This window comes from Mobula birostris, chromosome 19 (genome assembly GCF_030028105.1).
Source record: "Mobula birostris isolate sMobBir1 chromosome 19, sMobBir1.hap1, whole genome shotgun sequence".
In the NCBI taxonomy this organism is placed as follows: Eukaryota; Metazoa; Chordata; class Chondrichthyes; order Myliobatiformes; family Myliobatidae; genus Mobula; species Mobula birostris.
Genome location: NC_092388.1, coordinates 8,549,199 through 8,572,782, shown reverse-complemented (window position 1 = coordinate 8,572,782; position 23,584 = coordinate 8,549,199). Strand labels below are relative to the sequence as shown.

The following is a 23,584-nucleotide window of genomic DNA, read 5'->3' as shown; positions in this document are numbered from 1 at the left end:
AGTCATGCTGACTATTCCTAATCATATTATACCTCCCCAAATGTGCATGAATCCTGCCTCTCAGGATCTTTTCCATCAACTTACCAACCACTGAAGTAAGACTCACTGGTCTATAGTGTCCTGGGCAGTGCTGTGGAGTAGAGATAGATACCATGAGGTGCAGGCATATAGTTCCATGGAAGTTGAGCATAGGTAGACAGGGTGATGATGAAGGTATATGGTATGCTTGCTTTCTTTCATTGGTCAAGATATTGACTACAGGAGCTGGGATATCATGTTAGTATACAAGAGGCTGGTAAAGCCACATTTGGAGTACTGTGCACATTTCTGCTTGCCCTTCTATAGGAAGGATGTCATTAAAGTGTAAAGGATGTCACAGCGGTCAAGGAGGATGTCCCTGCGGCTGGAGTGTTTGAGTTATGAGGAGAGGCTGAATGGGCTAGGAGATTTTTTTTCCCTTGGAGTGTAGGAGCTGAGAGATGGCCTTATAGAGAATGCCCCACAGTGCCATCAATTACAAAAAAAGAGTGCAGAGAATGCAGATATGTGCAATGGCCTTTGTCAAATTTGGAGTATTGTGTGCTGTTCTAGTGACTAATCTACAGGAAAGATATCAATAAAATTGGAAGATTAGATAGAAAGATAAACTTTATTAATCCTGAGGGAAATTTGGTTTACAGAGAGAACTTACAAGAATGTTGCTAGGACAAGAGGACCTGAGTTAAAGGGATGGTGGTAGAGGCAAATACATTGGGGACATTTAAGACACTTAGATAAGTACATGGATGAAAGAAAAATTGAGGGCTGTTTCAGAGGGGAAAGTGTGATTGAACTTGGGAGTACGTTAAAAGGAAGGCTCTGAGCCTGTACTTGCTGGAGTTTGGAAGAATGAGGGGAGATCTCATTGAAACCTGTCAAATATTGAAAGACATCAATAGTGTGGACATGGAGAGGATGTGTCCAATAGTGGGGTCGTCTAGGACCCAAGGGCACAGCCTCAGAATACAAAGATGCCCCTTTAGAACAGAGAAGAGGAGGAATTTCTTTAGCCAGAGAGTAGTGAATCTGGAATTCATTGCCATAGGCAACTGTAGAGGGCAGCCACTATCTTTAAAGTGGAGGTTGATAAATTCTTGATTATTAAGTGTTAATGCGGAGATGGCAAGAGAATGGGGTTGAGAGAAATAATAAATCAGCAATGATGTAATGGCAGAGCAGACTCGATGGGCTGAATGGCCTAATTATGTTCTGGTGTCTTATAGTCTTAAAAAGATTGGCACAACATTGTGGACTGAAGGGCCAGCACTGTGCTTAATATTCTATTAGCGTCCAGCCAGCTAGGATGCTGATGGTGGCTTAATTCTTGCAATGATTAAGAATACAACAAAAAAGCACACAGACCCCAAATGTTTTTTTTAAGATTTCTTTTTTATTGAAAGCTTCTTCAAAGAAAACAGAATTTTAAACCTAACATCCACTGATCTACATAAATTTCCAGGAGCAAACAGATAATGAAAGAACTGCTAGACAAAGTGATGCCCAGCACGTCTGTGGCACAAATGAAACACAAGTTTAAAAAAATTAACTTTCTTGATCTTATAGACATCTCTATGAGTTTCTTTTAAAATGAAAAAAAATCTGTACAAAAAAAGGTCTTCATAAATTAAAAGAAAAGTTTCATAATTTAATGCCTGGTGAAATAAACCTGGTTTTTGGACCAGGTTACAGAGTTTTCCCTGTGCAGGTTTGAAAGAAATGAAAATAAAAATTAATATCAGACAGAAGGGAATGGCATTTAACCCTCCAAGTTCTGTAGTTCTTCCTGCATGATAATGAACAACATTAAAACACACTATTTGGATGTGAGGAGCTTTATTACCAGCAGGTTTTGTTTTCTTGACTAAATGTCCATAGATTGTGGGATCATCACAAAATGAGTTGGTGCCTTCAAAATGAACATTACCACAGCTTTCTTCCAAAGGAAGTGCATTTTCACTTTGATTTATCGATTGTCCTGGCAGAGACTTTATTTACCTAGCAAACTATTCTCGATTAATTCCTAATTCAATTTAGGACAATAAACTTAGCTTCATCTCTGCTAAGATTTTTTTCAAAGAATTGATGCTGCATTTTTGCTGTTGAGTCAATTATTTATCATCCAAATATCAAACTTCTTGTAGCAAGAACAAGCAAAAACCAAGGTGGAAAAGTAATCTCTTTTCCAAAAAAAAAATCAAAGAACTTAGAAGGTTAAATATGTATTTTGATCTGACCTCTGCCTGCCAGAATTTGAAAAGATAGAAGACATTTTTTTCCCTGTGAGGTTATAAATGATGAAAACATTTATGTCTGAATGAAGCAGCATAGATCTGAATTGATACACAGAGCAGTCTCATTATCTGCATATACTAATTTGACAAGGTTATCAACTGGGATGTCAATGTACCTTCCTGATGGATCTCAGACAAGGACCTTCTCCACTCAGCATGCCACAGCTTAACAGTCAGTGTTGATATTACACCCACAATAGGAACTGAAATATTCACATTCCAGTTATTTAATACATCCTTTGTTAAAGAAGTGTGAGTCTTCTGGTCAATCAAATATGCCAAGTCAGTATGGAAATACTTCAAAGTTCTAAACCCTGAATCTTGGCAGAATCTCAGATGTCTGTCTGAAGGGTGTGCGAGCCAAGTATCAAGACCACCCACGCTCGTGCAATTTTTGGAATCAGTCAAACACGATTCTCGGTGGTTTGAAAACTAACCATCACTGGGCACTTCGGATATTAACGAAAAGGCAACTTGGATGGGTGTTTCCCTTCAGAAAATGCTAAAACTTTCTGTGGATGTAACATTGACACTGTGACTGGAGGATTACTAGCAGACAATGATCCAATGATATTAACACTGAATAGAAACTGCCAGAGCAAACAAAAAGATCTTAAAGCTAATTTGATGTGCATGTCTTGTGTGCAAATTGTTTGATGCAATACAATGATGGATTAGCATTCCTCTTTGTGATCTGTTTTCTCTTTACATTGATGAAAAACAAGGATACCAATAACAATACTAATATCTCTACACTAATTAGATATAAATTTTGGGATAAGTGCTTTGAGGAGCCTCAGAGGCAATCGTGTCTCTCTGTCTCTCTCGCTCTCTCTCGCTCTCTTTCTCTCTCTCTCTCTCTCTCGCTCTCTCTCTCTCTCTCGCATAAACGCATAAACGTACACACTTCAAAATAAAATTTGATTGGTTAGCAGCGCTGTAATTCATCAAATGTCCATATTTGGAAATTCAAACTAACGTACCTCCCTGGTCCGCCAAAGCCGATTTGTTTAGAAAAATGGAATTTCTGATACTGTATTATTATCTACAGTTTCTATAGGCTGTTCGCCAAGCAGTGACTTAGCTTCATGGGTACTATCAGTGTATTTATTTTATTTAGAGATACAGCATGAAACAGGCCCTTCCAGCCCTACGAGCTGCACCACCTGGCAACCCACCTGCTTAACCCTAGTCTAATTGAAGGACAATTTATAATGACCAATTAACCTACTAACCGGTACGTCTTTGGAATGCAGGAGGAAACCAGAGCACCTAGAGGAAACTCGTGCGCTCACGGGAAGAACGTACAAACTTCCTACAGACTGCGCTGGAATTGAACTTGCTCCGAGCTGTAACAGCATCGTGCTGATTGCTAGGCTACCATGGCGCCCAGATGAAGAAGTGATACATTAATTATGTATCTTTGACATCAAAAGGAGCAACTCCTTCACCCCGAAACATACAGTTTAGACAAGTTAAATCTGAGGAGTCATATTTATTATGGACCTTCAGTTAAAACGATTGCAAGGACTGACTGTTTAACAAAGATGCATTCCAGCACATTTCATTCAGTTTACTTTAAACTCAATTTTCCAGCCGGAAAATGATACATTACTCTAGTCCTCACATCAGCTCAGTAGGGGCGAAAGAGTAAAATGATAAGTTAAATATTGCACTCAATTTGTCTTATTGGGCTACCATTATATTCGTGACTGCTTGAGTGATAACGGTCCAAGACTACCATTACATAATCAAGAAAGAATCAATTGTCAAAAATTCATCAGCTACCCTCTCACCTGCAAAGTAACATTTGTTTAGAAACCTACAAGAACTTGAGCAGGTAGAAAACTAGACTAGACGTGTGCAGTTCTGGTAAACTTAGCCCGCCATAAAGCAACACACATGAAATGCTGGAGGAACGCAGCAGGCTGGGCAGCATGTGTGGAAATGATAGACCGACATTTTGGGCCGAGACCCTTCATCAGGTACTGGTTTGAAATGTCAACTGTTTGTTCATTTCCATAGATGCTGTCTGACCTGCTGAGTTCTTCCAACACTTTGCAGGAGCTGCTTTGGGTTTTCCGCAACTGCAGAATATCTTGTGTCTATAGCTTGTCATAAAACCTGGTAATCAAAAAATGGGAGAAGGAAGCATCATCCATTTTCCATTAGGGGAAAACATTATATGGGACTACCACAAGAATTCAATATAATGAGTAGTTAAAGCACATTGTCTGAATGGTGGTGGAATCAGGTTGAATACAAACTATAACCAGAAGGACTGCAGGATTATGGGAAAGAAATTAGCTTTGTCACATGTACATTGAAACATACAGTGAAATGTGTTGTTTGTGACTACGACCAACACAATCTGAGGATTGTGCTTGGGGCAGCCCGCAAGTGTCAACATGCTTCCATGCCCACATGTGATGTTGAACATGCTACAGGGGAAGGAAGGAATAGACTGGGATTAACTGGATAGCATAGACAAGCTGGACAAATGGCCTAACGTCTGTTTTGCTGATTTTAATAAGAACAAAATTATGGCCCCTTTCATTATCTTGTTTAAAGTAATAGATGGTGCATTAATTTCAATCTGCTTCTGGGTTTAAATGCTCACAGCAAATTTAACTCAGGCAGCCCAGTGATATACTGTGGATTAATCGGAGCCAGTAGTGGCTCTTGGGAGGGGAGTGGTTACACCGAACAGAAATGCACGAGAATACATATGCCAGCTACTCTGCCCACGTGCCTTGAAGCCAGTACGACAAATTCTGCCTCCACCCACAGACCCCCGCCACCCCAATTCTATTTCACAGAATCATAGAGCACTACAGCACAGAAGCAGCTCCCTCAGCCCATCTAGTTATTCTGCCAAGTCCCATCGACCCACATCTGGACCATCGCTCTCTATACCCCTCCCATCCACGTACAGTATTGTGCAGGAGTGTTAGGCACATATAAAATAGCTAGGGTGCCCAGACTTCTGCACAATACTGTATATTATATCTTTCCAGTTACCAAATAACACTAAATACTACTGAGCTAATACAAAGCTGAGTATTCTTATTTCCATTTCCCAACCACCTACCTATTTTAACCAATATACAGTACTGTGCAAAAGTCTTGGGAACCCTAGCTATATATATGTCTAAGACTTCTGCACAGTACTGTACCTATCCAAACTTCTCCTGAATGTTGAAAGTTCTTCCCACATACCAACTACTCATGAGTCTGTAGGTAAGTGGTCACTGCAAATTGTCTCTGGCGTGTATGTGAATGGAGTGGCAATGTTAGAAACAGAGGGAAGGGATTGGGAAATGATGAATATCCAGTTAATTCAGAAAGAAAACAATTTATCTTTCCACTGATGAACTCCATTGAACTCACTTAAGGAAAGATTAAGATGATTTTAGCTAATTTATACTTTGTTAATTTTCTAATCAACATTGGAGGGGCATCTTTAAAGATAATTTAGGGAGTGAATTTGCCCAAATTATGTTTGAATCAGTCAAACATGATTGTTCACTAACCATCACTGGGCACTTCTGTTCTTAATGAAAAGACAACTTGGACGGGAGCTTTGAATATTGAAATGTCTAGATAGAGTGGACGTGGAGAGGATGCTTCCTAAAGTGGGGCAGTCTAGGACCAGAGGGCACAGCCTCAGAGTACAAGCATGTCCCTTTAGTATAGAGATGAGGAGGAATTTCTTTAGCCAGATGGTGGTGAATCTGTGGAATTTATTGCCACAAATACTTGTGGAGGCCAAGTCACTGGGTATATTTAAAACAGAGGTTGATCGGTTCTTGAATAATAACGTTGTCAAAGGTTATGAGGAGAAGCCAGGTGAATGGGGGTTGAGAGGGAATAATAAACCAGCCATGATGGATTGTTGGAGAAGACTCAATGACCGAAGGGCATAATTCTGTTCCTATGTCTTATGGCCTCTAAATACTGGTTTTGTAATGGATGCTGACATCTGATAAATGAATGGGGAAAATCTAGGGAATAGATGAAAAGCCAGAGCTTGTTCCATTTAGATGCATTGAGAATCATTGAAGAGAATGCGGTTTAGAGGGGCAATAAATCAGCCATGATTGAATAGTGGAGCAGTTTCAATGGGCTGATTAGCCAGATTTTGCTCTTATGTCTTATGTTCTAAGATTATATCAGATGCAATAGGCCTCGCTGTAATTAACAATAATGATCCAATAGTTACCTTAAAATTATTCACACCAAACTGGTGTCAGAAAATCATTAAAACAAAGTCCAATTACACTCATTTATGTTGGAAAATATTTTAGATTATTCGAACAGATACACTCGTTTGCTCTCCATGCATTTCATTTCTCCTGCAGGAAGTATGTAAATTCTATTGGTTATTTGAAAGCAGAGGTTGATAGGTTCTTATTAAGTAAGGGGTGAAGGCAGGAGAATGGGGTTGAGAGGGATAAAATATTGGCCATGATGGACTCAAAGGGCTGAACTGCCTAATTCTGCCCCTATATCATATGGTCTAAGATATTAATTTAGTTAGATTTTAATGATGAAGACTCAAATTGTGCAAAGAAGATTAATTTGGACACTATAAACAAGCTACAAAAATCTTGAGATATCACATTCTGAAAGGACTGAATTAAGGTTTAGAATGTAATATTATATGATTTACATCCCATCCATTTGATATCATTTGAGACAGGCACAGATTTTGCTTCTTCAGAGAGAGGAGAATTACTTGTTGGTTACTACAGCAACACTTCTTTCTTTGGTTCTGTTTATTGACAAAATCTGTCCTGAAGCCCGTTTCCTGCACATTAATCATATTGCCCAAGCACATCAGTTCTTTTCCTCCTGATTTTTCTTCTTCACTTCAAAAACCTGATTGTCAGCAATTTCTTCCTCAAAATCAGGAGGGAAAGAGCAGTTATCTTAATTAATTACCACATCCAGAATGTTAATAATCAGAACCACTCTTAATCCCAAAATTTCCGCTCTCTTTATCATAAAATTCTGCAGGGGATGCTTCTATGAATAAATGAAGTTTCTATCAAACATACTGCCACAGTGATATTTACCTTTATGGAATGGGAAGAATCATAATCTGCACATCATATTTCCATTTGGTACCATGTGATACCATATAAATATCAAAGATAGTGATATTTTTCCACCATTAAAATTACAATAATTTCTTATTAAGATCCAAAAAAATGGAATCTATTATCTGCTGTGATTTGACGGTAAACGTACCATCAATACCATAAAGTCATACCTTTAACTTACAAAAAACATATTGAGCAACACATGCGAAATGCCGGAGGAACTTAGCAGGTCAGGTAGCATCTATGGAGAGGAACAACCTCATCAGGTCCTAATGAAGAGTCTTGGTTTATCTATTCCCGTAGATGCTGCCTGATCTGCTGAGTTCCTCCAGCATTTTGCATGTGTTGGTCTGGATTTCCAGCATTTGTCAGAATCTCTTGTGTTTAAAAAAGGTATTGAACTTTTTAATATCAGGTTTTGTTAAGTATAAAATTGACAAGCCACCGGGGCAGTGACTGTTCTGTCTGCTACAGTTGCCTGCATGGTTAAGTAACCCAAGCCCGAGTATACAGAGGCTTTTGTTTTTAAGAGGCTGCTATAGACCTGATGTGCACCTTCATCACTGCCCCGTCGAGGCAATCTGCACACAAGAAACACTGGGCACGTTAAAAAGGTTGGCAGGTAGCATGGGGGAAACTGAAGCTTTGCAAAATGGCTGGATAACAGCTGCTCAGCACAATCGGAGATGGCATAGACTGAGGTAGATCAATGGGCTATCCAGATGCATAAAGTATGAAGGAAGACCGAAAAAAGTAATGGAACTTTGCAAAAGTAACACATAATATGCACATTTACAAACAGGTGTTAAGGCCAAAGTTAGGACAGAAAAAATTGGTTATTTTACAGAATTAATCCTTCTTTAGATGTACATGAATACCCCCCACCTCCCCAACCCCACAATACTAGTGCACCACCAATATTTTTAGATAAACATTCTTTCTGTGTGTGTGTGTGTGTGTGTGTGTGTGTGTGTGTGTGTGTGTGTGTGTGTATATGCGTGTGTGTGAGTGTTATAGAGAATAACCAGTGGAAGAAAAGTTTAAAGAAAATAAAGTAAGAACTGGTCCGGCCATGTAGGTCAAATAAAGATTTAAAAAAACAACAGAAAAAATCTCTAGCTTCTTGACTGCTTTAGGGTGTCACTTCATCTTTGGTATAAAATAGGCCATACTTAGGCTGCATTTGATCCACAACTATGAAAATTAAAGACTACAGAAATTGTCCACAATTTCTTCAATCTATTGCTTTTGCTTTGATTTCTTTTTAACCATAAGCTCCCATTTATTTAGTTCTCACCTTTCACTCTTTAGCTTGCATCTGCAAGGTGACAAGCAAAGCAGACTAAAAAAAAATAAAGCTAATAAAAAAGATTGCAAATATAAAGCACTAATTCTGTTGCTAGCAATTACGCTTCGTAAATAAAACAATCTGCTTTAAGCGAAAAACTGTACTTTGCATAATACAGTTTTTTTTTTACAAATCACAAAACGCTTTCTGCCTTCTGCAAATTGTCAGTTTCCACTGCTCTAAGACAAAATTCATTAAAAGTCTCAGCAATTTTTTTTAGATTTTGTCAGTCGCCCTTGTTCTTTATCCATAAAACTGTGTTCTGCAAAAGAATTCAAGCAACAAATTTTTTTGTTTTTTTTTGTTTTAACCTGTACAGCTTATTAGCATTTACCTCCCTATAAAGTTAAGCTTTTATCAAATTCTTGCACCAACCACTTGGTCCAAGCACATAATTTCAATCTAGAATTCCTAACGCAACGTTGACAGCTGGCTTTGAGAGCCTGACGTCTTCAAAATTAAGGCAATTAAGAGTCAAGATAAATCTTAGCTAAACATTTCTGAAAAACCTACAAATTAATAAAAGACATGAAAAAAAGAGTAGCTTAATATCAGAGGAAGACTATTAAACTTTCCTAAAACACTGCATCTTCCTTCCTCTTCCGAACTTGTCAGTCTTACAGTTCCTAAGTCTATCTGAACATACAAATCATTTATATTTTAACCTGTTCATCTGAATGAAAAGTCAGAACAATTCCCCTTATGGGATTTTCTTTCTCTTTTAAAAATAAGATTTTATAGCAAAATTAAACTGTCAGACTACATCACTGAACCATTTGCACAGCACATAAAAACACTTTTTTTTTGTCAGGTAAGGTAGGAAATAAAAAGCATTCATTTGACGCCTGTGCAAACTGGAAGCCACCTTCATTTTCACTGAAGTTTCCTGGTTCAAGGCAATTTTCAGCTCATGATTCCTGTTTTCAGTCCCGTTTACTGTCTGTGGAGGGAGAAGATGAGAGAGTACACCGTGGAAAAGTTAATAAGATATGCACAATGTACAAGTCCTCCTCATAGATTTGAGGAGTCATAGAACACCACATCTCATTCATATTGAACTATTATTCTGCCTAGTCCCATCCACCTACACCCGAACCACAGCCCTCCATACCCCTCCCATCCATGTACCTATCCAAGTTTCTTTTAAAGTATTGAAATTGGACCTACACGCACCACTTGTGTTGGCTACTCATTCCACACTCTCACCACTCTCTGAGAGAAAGAAGTTCCCCCTCATGTTCCCCTTAAACATTTCACCTTTCTCACTTACCCCACGACTTCTAGTTCTAGTCTCACCCAACCTCAGTGGGGAAAACCTGTTTGCATTAAAGTCCTAATCTATTCAACCTTTCCCTATAACTCAGGTCCTCAAATCCCGGCAACATCTTTGTAAATATTCTCTGTAATCTTTCAGTCTTATTGATATCTTTCCCGTAGGTAGGTGACCACAACTGGACATAATACTCAAAAATTAGACCTCACTAACATCTTATACAACTTCAACATAACTTCCCAACGCCTGTAATCAGTGCTTTCATTTATGAAGATCCATGTGCCAAAATCTCTCTTTATGACCCTATCTACGTGTGATGCCTAGACTGAGGCTAGATGGGTGGAATTGAGGAACAAGAAAGGGATAACCACATCAGTGGGATGAATTTATAGACCCAATAGTCAGCGGGATTAAGAGGAGCAACCATGTAGAGAGATACAAAAATATTAGATTATGATAGTAGGTGATTTTAACTTTACATGTGCTTAATTTATATACAGCCTTACATACGAACATGTGGAAGACCGGTGGGACAGATTTGCCCACTGCTGTGGGGCTGCAGGCATCTTTTGCGTGTCTGAACCCAGTTCACGGCCACATTTCTGACTTGCAAACTGCTCAGATTACATACAGTTTGCAGGAACAGAACCCTGGCGAGGACATGTGTGAAAATAATCCTGAACTGTCTTTCTGAAAATTTCCCCCTACCTAACTCATAGGAGTATTGAATTTGATAAGCCAACAAATAGAACTATATCTTCTGTGCCTTCTTGGTTAAAAATACTATGCCCAACAACTCAGCTTAAAGAAATAATTGCTCACTGAAGAACTATAACTGCACTCAAGAAAGTTAAATTCAAAATCAGCTCCTTTCCACCTATTTTACTTCCAGCTTGTAAGGCAGACAACAGACTCTGAGGAATACAGATCAAAACTAAAATTAATTCTTCATAGGAGATGTGAAGGCCAGCAACAATTGTCCATTTCTAACTATGTATCAGGATACTCAGTTTGCCACAGGAGCAGAATTAGGCCACGTGGTCAATTGCATCTGCTTGACTATTTGTGGCTGATTTATTTTCCCTCTCGACTTCATGCTCCTTCCTTCTTCCTGTAACCTTTGATGCCCTTACTAATCAAAATCCTATCAACCTCTCCTTAATATATACCCAATGACTTAGCTGTCTGTTGTAATGAATCCCATAGATTCACCACTCTCTAACTAAAGAAATTCCTCCTCCTATCTGTTCTATAGAGATGTACTTGCATTCTGAGACTTGCCCTCTAGTCCTAGACTCTCCCACTACAAGAAACATCCTCTCTACATCCATTCCATCTTCAATAATCAATAGGTCTCAATGAGACTATCCTTTATTCTTCTAAGTTCCATTCCTCATGCACTAACTCTTTCATTCCTGGAATCATTCTATGAACATCCTCTGGATCCTCTCCAATGCCCGCAGAGCCTTTCTTAGATATGGGGTCCAAAACATGACCTATATCGTATGATAACTTGAAGAAAAACACAGGAAGCAGCACTAATCAGTACAGTTGACCTTTTCTTGCCGGATTAGATCCTCTGACTCTGTTAGTCACAAAGCGCTGTGGAACACCCTCGATGCTGCACAGCCCTTTGTGGAACTGAAAATCACATCTTACATTTCCATTATGATGGCATGCATCCTACTACACCATGCCAAACAAATTGGCAGGATTTTTTTCCCAAAGATTTCACTGAAAGAAGCATTGGGCAAAGTACTGATGACCGTTTAGGCAGACTACTAGAGTGGCCTTGCAGTTAGACGCCTGAACCATTGATCCGGAGCCATGAGTATGTCTGCCAACACCAAAGCAACCAGATGTACAAACTGATAAACATTCTGTTTGTTTTGACAACTGTAGATTGAATATAGAACATAGATTAGTATTGTGGGTCCTTCAGCTCACAATGTTGTGAGAACCCTAGAAGAATGGCCTCGACCCAAAACATCAACTATCTATTCTCACAACACGCTGGAGGAACTCAGCAGGTTGGGCAGCATCCGTGGAAAAGATCGGTCGATGTTTCGGGCCGGAAACCTTTGTCAGGACTGTAGGGGGAAGGGGCAGAGGCCCTATAAAGAAGGTGGGGGGAGGGTGAGAAGGAGAAGGCTGGTAGGTTCCAGGTGAAAAACCGGTAAGGGGAAAGATAAAGGGGTGGGAGAAGGGAGGCAGGGAGGTGATAGGCAGGAAAGGTGAAGAAAGAATAGGGGAAAACACAATGGGTAGTAGAAGGAGGCAGAACCAAGAGGGAAGTGGTAGGCAGCTGGGGGAGGGGGCAGAGTGACATAGGGATAGGGGAAGGGAGGGGGGAGGGAATTACCGGAAGTTGGAGAATTCTATGTTCATACCAAGGGGCTGGAGACTACCTAGACGGTATATGAGGTGTTGCTCCTCCATCCTGAGTTTAGCCTCATCATGGCAGTAGAGGAGGCCATATATGGACATATTTGAATGGGAGTGGGAAGCAGAGTTGAAGTGGGTGGCTACTGGGAGATTCTGTCTGTTTTGGCGGACAGAGCGGAAGTGCTCGACGAAGCGGTCCCCCAATCTGCGTCGGGTTTCACCGACGTAGAGGAGGCTGCACCAGGAGCACCGGATGCAATAGATGACCCTAACAGACTCACAAGTGAAGTGTTGCCTCACTTGGAAGGACTGTTTGGGGCCCTGAATGGTGGCAAGAGAGGAGGTGTAGGGACAGGTGTAGGGTGGCAAGAGAGGAGGACCCCAGCATCTGCAGATTATTTTGTGTTTACGATCAACTATCTATTCATTGCCATAGATATTGCCTGACCTGCTGAGTTCCTTCAGCATTTTGTATGTGTTGCTTTGGATTTCCAGCATCTGCAGACTTTATCGTGTTCGATATCAATTCATCTCTTCCCTCCTACACAGCCCTCCATTTTTCAATTATTCATGTGCCTATCAAAGAGTTTCTTAAATGTCCCTAATGTATGTGCCTCTACCACCATCCCTGGCAGGGTGTTCCACTCACCCACCACTCTCTGAGTAAAAAATTCACTTCTGATCTCCCCCCAAACTTCCCTTCAATCACCTCAAAAGTAATCCACACATTAGCTATTGCTGTTCACTCTCTTTTTGCCTCTTTACATCTTACACAGTCATCTCCTTTCATCCTCCTTTGCTCCAAAGAGGAAAGCCCTGGTTCACTCAACCTTTCCTCCTCATAAGACATGCCCTCTAATCCAGGTTGAATTGATTGTACGACTGTTGATAACTCTAACCTCCAATCACTATTATCATTATCCTGACTATTATGAGTATGATCATGACTATTGTTACTATGATTATTACTATTATCATGACTATTGATTACTCCAATTATTGACGATAGCAGATTGCATCACAGTCACCTGTTGGAATCTTGATACACTCATTTTTTCTTTAGCCTTCACACTAATACACCAACACCAGAAAGATTACTCACTTAGCTTGTTGGTAAGAGTAGGTAGGCGCATGTTCATTGGTTGTTTCCACTGGTATCTGTTGCTGTTGGCCACTGGCTTCCTGTGATGAAGGCGCTACCGTCTGTGGGGAGGTATCAGCAACAACACCCTGAAGTTAGGAAGGAAGCAAAATGGTTGAGACCGCTACTCACCTCCGGTGTGGTGACATAGTCCATCACGAAACCTCAGGAGCACTGGTTTCTGCGAAGGGAGAGACAGCAATCTTCCCCTCCCAGAAAAGAATCATACATCAGAGAAACGGCCCACCTCTTCCATGCCGACCAAGAGGTATATGCCTCCAGGCCCTTTGGCCCACAGTGTTGTGCCGACTCTTTAACCTACTCCAAGATCCTTTCAAGATGCTGGATGGGGAGACGGTATTTCCTCAGGTGGGCTTAGCTAGAACTAAGGGGCATAGTCTGAGAATAAAGAGCTCTTTATTAACTAGTGAGATTAGAAGAACATTAACCAGAGGAAAGTACAGCACAGTACAGGGTCTTCAGTCTCAAATACTGTGTTGACCCTTTAACCTGTTCTAAGATCAATCTAACCTTTCCCTCCTACATAACCCTCCAATTTTCTATTATTAATGTGCCTATCAGATAGATTCTTAAATGTCCTGAATGTATCTGTGTCTACCATCACACCTGGCAGTGTATTTCATATCTATGATAATCTCATATGCCCACAACTGTCCATATCCCTCTATGCCGTTCCTATCCAGACAGCTATCCAAAATAAACTTGCTTAACTTTTTTAGAGATACAGCACAGTAACAAGCCTTTCCAGCCCAACGATCTGCACTGCCCTCAGTTACACCAATATAACCAATGTGACCTATTAACCTGTATCTCTTTGGAAAGTGGGAAGAAGCCAGAGCATCTAGAGGAAACCCACCTGGTTATGGGAAGAACATACTTTTTACTGACAGCGGCAGGAATTGTACCCAGTTTGCTAGTGCTCTGAAGCATTACTTTAGCCACTATAACGTGCCACTCGTGATGGCAACTTTGTTAAAAGTGCAACCTTAGAATGCCAGATTGAACAGGTATTAGCATCTCCAAGGCAATCTATTCATTTTCTGCAGTTTGGTTGGATAAAGTTATTCTAATACCATCAAAGCAAATTAAACATATCCTTAACAGAGATTACCCATTTAGTATAGTCTGAACCAGTCTAGTTATGTATAATGAAGATGAATTAAGCAGACTTTTAAAAGAAAAATTAGGAAATTTCGACCTTGTGTCTGCTCCACTATCATTTCTGGCAGCACAATCCAAATATTCACCATCCGTAAGGAAAGATTTACTCCTTAAACCTTCTTCATATCTATTTCTCCACTCTCACCTTAAAACTGTGCCCTCAAGTTTTAGCTCCCCTATCTCGCGAAAGAGCTTTGCCTATTTATCCAATCTATGCCCACTTTGAATTAACATGAAGTGTAAAATGAGATATTTTATTTGCGCTTGTTCTAATTGCATTTATTGTTTTGGAAGCTTGTTCTGTTTTCAACTGCCAGGCAAGAATTTTATGTGCTCTCTCACCTAACTCATAATACTTTTGCTTAGTTCTTATAATTGCTTTTTCCATTCTATATGTCTGAAGCGTATTATATTGTAACTTCTTATTGACAAGTTGCCTTCGTTTTTCTTCCGACATATAACTTTGAGATTCTTTTTCTAATTTTGTAATCTCTTTTTCCAATTGATCTAATTCTACCATATATTCTTTCTTAATTTTTGACGTATAACTTATTATCTGGCCCCTCAAATATGCTTTCATCGCATCCCATAATATAAATTTATCATCCACTGAATGAAAATTTGTATCCAAAAAAAATTGGACCTGCTTTTTCATAAAATCACAAAAATCTTGACGTTTTAATAATGTTGAATTAAATCTCCATCCATAAGCCACTTCTTCCTTATCAGTCATTATTATTGTCATTAATAAAGGATAATAAAGCGCAAATAAAATATCTTATAAACCTCTTGAAATAAATGAAACCTTTAAAAGTTTTTATTCTGAATTATATCAATCAGAATCACAAAATGATGTTAATGAGATAGAAAGGTTTTTATCACAAGTAATTCTTCCAAAATTGAATTCGGAAGAACAGAAGGGATTAGATATGCCTTTTACATTAAAAGAAGTTGAAGAAGCTTTAGGATCACTTCAAAGTAATAAATCTCCAGGAGAAGATGGTTTTCCACCTGAATTTTATAAAAAGTTTAAAGATTTATTATTTCCTCTCTTTATGGAGTTAATACGGCAAGCAGAAAAAACACATAAACTCCCAGAATCTTTTTCAACAGCGATTGTAATAGTATTGCCAAAAAAAGACAGAGACCCTATGAAACCAACATCATACAGGCCTATTTCTTTATTGAATACGGATTATAAAATAATAGCAAAAACTTTACCAAATAGATTATCTAAATACTTACCAAAATTAATACATACGGATCAAATAGGATTTATTAAAAATAGACAATTGGCAGATAATGTAACTCGGCTACTCAGTATAATTCATTTGGCACAAAAAAGGGACGAAAAGAGTATAGTAGTAGCTTTGGATGCAGAAAAAGCATTTGATAGATTAGAATGGGATTTTTTATTTAAAGTATTAGAAAAATATGGGTTAGGAACATCTTTTATAAATTGGACTAAAATTTTAAATTCTAACCCTAAGGCTAAAGTAGTGACAAACTCTCAAATTTCAACACCATTCCAGTTAAAAAGGTCAACTAGACAAGGTTGTCCATTATCACCTGCTTTATTTGTACTGGCGATAGAGCCATTAGCAGAATTAATCAGAATTGATCCAGATATTACGGGTTTTAGAGTCAATCAGGAGGAATATAAAATTAATCTTTTTGCCGATGATGTTTTGATTTACTTAACAAACCCACAACATTCGTTACATAAATTATCTTCTAGATTGGATGAATATGGGACGGTATCAGGTTATAAAATAAATTGGGATAAAAGTGAAATTTTACCTCTTACTAAAGGAGACTATAGTCAATGTCGGTTAGCAACCCAATTTAGATGGCCGGTAAATGGTATGAAGTATTTAGGTATAAGACTTGATAATGATGTAAAGAATTTATATAAATTTAATTATTTACCACTATTGAAAAAAATTCAAGAAGATCTTGACAAATGGACGATACTACCAATAACATTAGTAGGTAGAGTCAATGTTGTAAAAATGAACATATTTCCTAGATTACAGTATTTGTTTCAAACATTACCAATACAATTGCCACAGAAATTTTTTCAAGAGTTAAATAAATGTGTGAGAAAATTTCTTTGGAAAGGTAAAATGTCAAGAATATCATTGGAAAAATTGACATGTAAATTTGAGTTAGGAGGGTTACAACTTCCAAACTTTAAGAATTATTATAAAGCAAATCAACTTAGATTTATTGCATCTTTTTTCGATGATCGAAAACCAGCATGGGTTAAAATAGAATTAGACAAGATAGGAGAAAATAGACCTGAAGATTTTATATATAAATGGGAATCTAAATGGATACGGGAAAAGAAAGAATCTCCTATATTAACACAATTGATTGATCTATGGAATAAGATAAATGTTGATAATGAAATACAAAAATCTTTATTAGCAAGGAGACCTTTGTTCCAAAACAGACTTATTCCTTTTACAACGGACAATCAACTTTTATATAATTGGTACCAAAAAGGGATTAAATTTATAGGAGATTGTTATGAACGAGGTATATTGATGTCATTTGAACAATTAAAGGATAAATATAAAATACCAAATAATACTTTCTTTTGTTACCTTCAATTAAGGGCTTACTTAAAAGGTAAGCTGGGTCAAACAATGTTTTTGCCAAAACCTAATGAAATTGAAACTTTAATTCAAAAAGGGAAAATTAAAAAATTTATTTCTTGTATGTATAATTTGATTCAAGAACAGACAATTAAACAAGGAATCCATAAGTCAAAACAAAAATGGGAAACAGATCTGAATATTAATATTGATGAAACAAATTGGTCAAGACTCTGTCTTGACAGTATGACAAATACAATAAATGTTCGACTTAGATTAGTACAATATAATTTTTTACACCAATTATATATTACACCACAAAAAATAAATAGATTAAATTCAAATCTATCCGATAAATGCTTTCCGTGTAATCAAGAAATTGGTACTTTTTTACATTCTACTTGGTCTTGTTTTAAAATTCAACCCTTTTGGATAAATTTAAGAGTCTTATTGGAACAAATTACTGGAACTCAACTTCCACATAACCCTGTATTATTTCTATTAGGTGATATTGAAGGGATAAAGCCGAAACTTAAATTGAATAAATATCAGAAAGAATTCATAAAAATTGCATTGGCAGTAGCTAAGAAGACTATAGCAGTTACTTGGAAATCTGATTCGTGTTTAAGTATGAATCGTTGGAATAATGAAATGGCTAGTTCTGTTCCACTCGGAAAAAAATTACTTATAATTTAAGAGATAAATATGTAACATTTCTGAATATTTGGCGCCCTTATTTACAAAAGATAGGGTGGCATATTTAAGTGCTCCGATAAAGATCTTGGTCCCTTGGGGAAAGTAATGAATAAGTATACCAAATTTATTTTGAACTCCATGGAGCATGTGGAAACCTTCCAACACCCAGGTGGTTCTTCTTTTTTTTCTTCTTTTTTAGGTAGGACTATATATGGGGTGGGGAGGCTAGACACTATCTTTTCATGTATTCATTTTGAAAATTCAATAAAAATTATATTTAAAAAAAACATGAAGTGTAAAATGGTAAGACTCTTGGTAGTGTGGAGGATCAGCAAGACTTTGGGGTCTGTGTCCGTAGGACACTCAAAGCTGCTGCGCAGGTTGACAGTGTTGTTAAGAAGGTGTATGGTGTGTTGGCATTCATCAATTATGGGATTGAGTTCAAGAGCCGTGAGGTAATGTTACAGCTATACAAGACCTTAGTTAGACCTCACAGAGTACTGTGTTCTGTTCTGGTCACCTCAGTACAGGAAGAACGTGGATACTATAGGGAGAGTGCAGAGGAGATTTGCAAGGATGTTGTCTGGATTGGAGAGTATGCCTTATGAGAATAGGTTGAGTGAACTTGGCCTTTTCTGCTTGGAGTGATGGAGGATAAGAGGTGACCTGATTCAGTTGTATAAGATGATGAGAGGCATTGATTATGTGGATAGCCAGAGGCTTTTTCCCAGGGCTGAAGTGGCTAACATGAGGGGGCATAGTTTTAGGGTGCTTGGAAGTAGGTACAAGGGGGATGTCAGAGGTAAGTTTTTCACACAGAGAGTGGTGGGTGTGTGCAATGCACTACCAGTGAAGGTGGTAGAGGTGATTATAATAGGGTCTTTTAAGAGACTCTTAGATAGGTACATGGAGCTTAGAAAAATAAAACAGAGGGCTATGCAGTCGGGAGTTTCCTGGCAGCTTCTAGAGTAGGTTACATGGTCGGCACAACATTGTGGGCTGAATGGCCTGTAATGTGCTGTAGATTTTATATGTTCTGTGTTCATTGTCAAATCAGCAGCACATTTGATATAATTTTTATCTTATTTAGAGTTACATCACGATAACAGGCCCTTCTGGCCCAATGGGCCCGAGCTGTGCAATTACACCCATGTGACCAATTACCCGACTAACCTTTAGAATGTGGGAGGGAATGGAACCACGTTGGGGAGAATGTACAAACTCTTACAGACAGTGGAAACGGGTTGATGGCACTGTAGAGGCAGTACACTAGCCATCAGCATGCTGCCCCATTTTGCATCTCTGATTTGTATCAAAATCAAAATTATCTCCAGCTTGTTGTTGATTTCTGTGTAGGTAGCAACACCACTTGTTATCTCTCGTTGTGACTCAACTAGTTCACCACAAGCTGGCAAATACAACTGCCCTTTTAGTCAGTATGTCACGTGCTCATTCAGCTACTGAATTATTACTGCAGCTTTAATTGAGGATCTTTATCTTGAATTAGATTTTCCCTCATAGAGTCATAGTGTCACACAGTATGGAAACAGGCTCTTTGGCCCAACTTGTCCCTAACAACCAAGATGCCCACATCTCTGTTCTACCAAGCAAGTTATACTTGGTTCCCCTAATCGGGCTGGCAGCCTCAGCAGTATGACATGTTCTTAAAGATAAAAGAATCCCTGACAAAAATTAGCCCCTTAAGAATGAAGCCCCTCTGATAGCTTCACTTACACCACACGCTGCACCCACAAAGCTAACAGTGTTGTGAAGGACCCCACACGCCCTTCACACAAACTCTTCTCCCTCCTGCCATCTGGCAAAAGGGACTCAAGCATTCGGGCTCTAACGACCAGACTGTGCAACAGTTTCTTCCCCCAAACCATCAGACTCCTCAATACTCAGTATAGCCTGACATCTACATCATTTATTATTATATTGTAATTTGTCCTCTACTGTGACTATTGTCTTGCTTATTAATTATTGTACTGCCCTGCACTGTTTTGTGCGCTTTATGTAGTCCTGTGCAGGTCTGTAATCTAGTGCAGTTCTTATGTTGTTTTATGTAGTCTAGTGTAGCCTTGTGTTGTCTCACATAGTTTAGTGTAGTTTTGTGTTTCATGTAGCACCATGGTCCTGGAGGAACGTTGTTTCATTTTTACTGTGTACTGTACCAGCAGCTTACGGTCGAAATGACAATAGACTTGACTTGACTTGAACACGAGTGGTCAGTTAAGAAAAATGCGACTAATAATACCAGGCCTGTTAAGTGCATGACCTTTGTGCCATTGATCAATACATGGAATCAATGCTCAACTTAGAGTCATATGGTTACAGAACATCACAGAAACTGACCCTTCAACCCGGATAGTTGGTGCCAAACTATTATTCTGCCTGATCCCATCGAACTGAGAGATTCCACACTCTCACGACCCTCTGAGTAAAAAAAAGTTTGCCCTCATGTTCCCCTTAAACTTTTTACCCTTAACCCATGACCTCTAGTTGTAGTCCCACCCAAGCACAATGGAAAAAGCATGCTTGTATTTACCCTATCTATACCCCTCATAACATTGTATATCTCCAACAAATCTCGTCTCAATCTTCTATGTTCCAAGGAATAAAGTCCTAATCTATTCAATTTTTCCTTATAACGCAGGTCCTCCAGTCCCAGAAACACCCTTCAGCTGTTCATCATCTTTCTTACCATTGACTGAGAGTAGCATAGGGAGTTATTTTATGGTTATTTTATTCGACGTTCCCCTCCTTTATGGTTGGTATGGAAATAGTTGGCTGAAATGCCTGTTTCTGTGCCGTATCGCTCTTTGCTCTGCAAGAAACTGTTTATGTACCAGAAAAGTCGAATATTTTTAAGATATAAATTATGTATAAGAGGTAATGCAGCAGGCAGTTTGCCTTTAAAATATTCTTGCAAAGTAGCTTCCATTCTCATCTATTGTCCTCATTAGACAATGTGAAGGTGCTCAACATGAGACAGATGTGATTGAGCTTGAAGTTACAAGTACAAAGTCAAAGCTGAATGTAAACCAAGGAATGAAAGTCTAAATGATGTTGATTTTTTTCTGTGTGTATGATTATGTTGTGCTTGTGCAGAGATTGTAAAATGACATGAATGACTTTTTGATGAGAGAGACACACAGAAACCCAACACAAACACTATCAGACAGCACAGGCAAACATGCTAATTTCAATATGATAGCAGACTGACAGTATCAGAAATATTGCAACTGTAAAAGTTGTGTTTTTATATTAACAGGAGCATGAATATTCAACAGTTAAGGAACATGTGCCGAGACATATTAAGCCACTAAAACAAAAAGGCAACTCCTCAGTCAGGGCAAAATGTAAAATAAACTCAATAGATATATTAAAAATATATCTTAGAAATATTATTGTTACAAACTTTAACAGAAGTCACTATGGTCTAGTCAAGTAGTTTAGGTTGTGAATGGGCTCCATTCACTATACAAAGAAAGGACAGGATTTAGCAACACACACAAAATGCTGGTGGAACGCAGCAGGCCAGGCAGCACCTATAGGAAGAAGCACAGATATTTATCTGGCTCACACTTTGAACGATACAATAGAGAAGCTGAAATTCCCTTTGACAGACATCAAAGTCCTACTCTCAAGCATTGCCAGCTGCTAGATTTGTTGCAGTTTTTCTTAATGCTCTTGAAATTCAGAAACACTTACAAACTGTAAATGTAATACTTTTCTGTTGGAAAATAAATTCAGCCTTAAATCTAAACTACCATTAATTTCGAAGTATTTACACAAACAGATAGGTCTGGTCTGTGGCTTGAGATCCTAAATTGGAGAAAGGCCAATTTTGATAGTATTAGAAAGGAACTGGCAAGTGTGTATTGGGACAGGCTGTTTTCTGGCAAAGGTGTACTTGTTAAGTGTGAGGACTTTGAAAGTGATATGTTGAGAGTACAAAGCTTGTATGCACCTGTCAGAATAAAAGGTAAAGATAACAAGTGTAGGGAACCTTGGCTTTCAATAGATATTGAGGTCCTGGTTAAGAAAATAAAGTGGGTGCATTGCAGGTATAGGCAAGTAGGAACAAATGGGGTGCTTATGGAGTATAAGAAATGCAAGAGAACACTTAAGAAAGAAATCAAAAGGACACAAAGAAAGCATGGGGTTGCCGTAGCAGACAAGGTGAAGGAAAATCCTAGCGATTCCACAGATATGTTAAGAGCAAAGGATTGCAAGGGACAAAATTGGTCCTCTGGAAGATCAGAGTGGTAATCCATGCATAGAGCCAAAATAGATGGGGAGATCTTAAATCCATTTTTGCATCTGTACTTACTCAGGAGATGGGCACAAAGTCTATAGAAGTGAGGCAAAAAGGCATCAACTCCATGGACTCTATACAGATTACAGAGGAGGAGGTGTTTGCTGGCTTGAGGCAAATTAGGGTGGATCAATCCCCAGGGCCTGACAAGGTGCTCCCTCGGACCCTGCGGGAGGCAAGTGCAGAGATTGCCAGGGCCCTAGCAGAGATATTTAAATAATCTTGGTGACAGTTGAGGTGCCAGAGGAATGGAGGATAGCCAATGTTATGAAAGGTTCTAAAAATATAAGCTGGTATGCCTGACATCAGTAGTGGGAAAGTTATTGGGAGGTATTCTAAGGGACTGGATATATGAGTATTTGGATAGGCATGGACTGATTAATGATAGTCAGCATGGCTTTGTGTGTGGTAGGTCATGTCTAACCAATCTTATAGTTTTGTGAGGAAGTTCCCAGGAAAGTGGATGAAGGTAAGGCCGTGGATGTTGTCTACATGGACTTTAGCAAGACATTTGAGAAGGTCCCACATGGGAGATTTGTCAAGAAGTTTCTGTCACTCGGCATTCAAGATGAGGTAGTAAATTGGATTAGACATTGCCTTTGTGGGAGAAACCAGAAAGTGGTAGTAGATGGTTGCTTGTCGACTGGTGGCCTGTGATTAGTGGAGTGCCACAAGGATCGGTGCTGGGCCTGTTGTTGTTTGTCATCGATCTGGATGATAATGTGGTTAAGTGGATCAGCAAATTTGTGGAAGACACCAAGATCAAGGGTGTAGTGGACACCAAGGAAGACTATCATGGCATGCAGCGGGATCTGGACCAGCTGGACAAATGGGCTGAGAAATGGCAGATGGAATTTAATGCAGACCACTGCTAGGTGTTGCACTTCAGTAGGACCAACCAGGGTAGGTCTTACACAGTGAATGGTAGGTCACTGAAGAGTGTGATAGAACAAAGGAATCTAGGTATACAAGTACATAATTCGTTGGATGGGGTGTCACAGGTTGATAGGGTCATAAAGAAAGCTCTTGGCAGATTGGTCTTCATAAATCAAAGTATAGAGTACAGTAGATGGGATGTTATGTTGAAGTTGTATAAAACATTGATGAGGTCTACTTTGGAATATTGTGTGCATCTACCTAGGGGAAAGATGTAATTAAGTTGAAAGAGTACAGAGAAAATTTACAAGGATGTTGCAGGGTCTG

At 38.8% G+C, this 23,584-nt stretch overlaps 1 protein-coding gene across 7 annotated transcripts in view; it reads right to left on the bottom strand.

Moving 5' to 3' along the window:
• Positions 1–1,409: 1,409 nt before the first annotated feature.
• Positions 1,410–23,584, bottom strand: part of LOC140212421 (RNA-binding motif, single-stranded-interacting protein 3) — a 1,294,896-nt gene continuing 1,272,721 nt past the window's right edge. For 4 of the 7 annotated variants that reach the window (XM_072283188.1, XM_072283189.1, XM_072283185.1 and 1 more), the window contains exons 13-14: positions 13,544–13,671; positions 1,410–9,723 (exon numbers count right to left, since the gene is read on the bottom strand). In XM_072283188.1, the coding sequence (XP_072139289.1) occupies positions 9,717–9,723; positions 13,544–13,671 (135 nt within the window). In that variant the 3' untranslated portion in view covers positions 1,410–9,716. Of the gene's footprint in view, positions 9,724–13,539; positions 13,672–23,584 lie in introns of those variants that run through there. The other 3 variants (XM_072283183.1, XM_072283190.1, XM_072283184.1) reach the window with 2 other exon arrangements.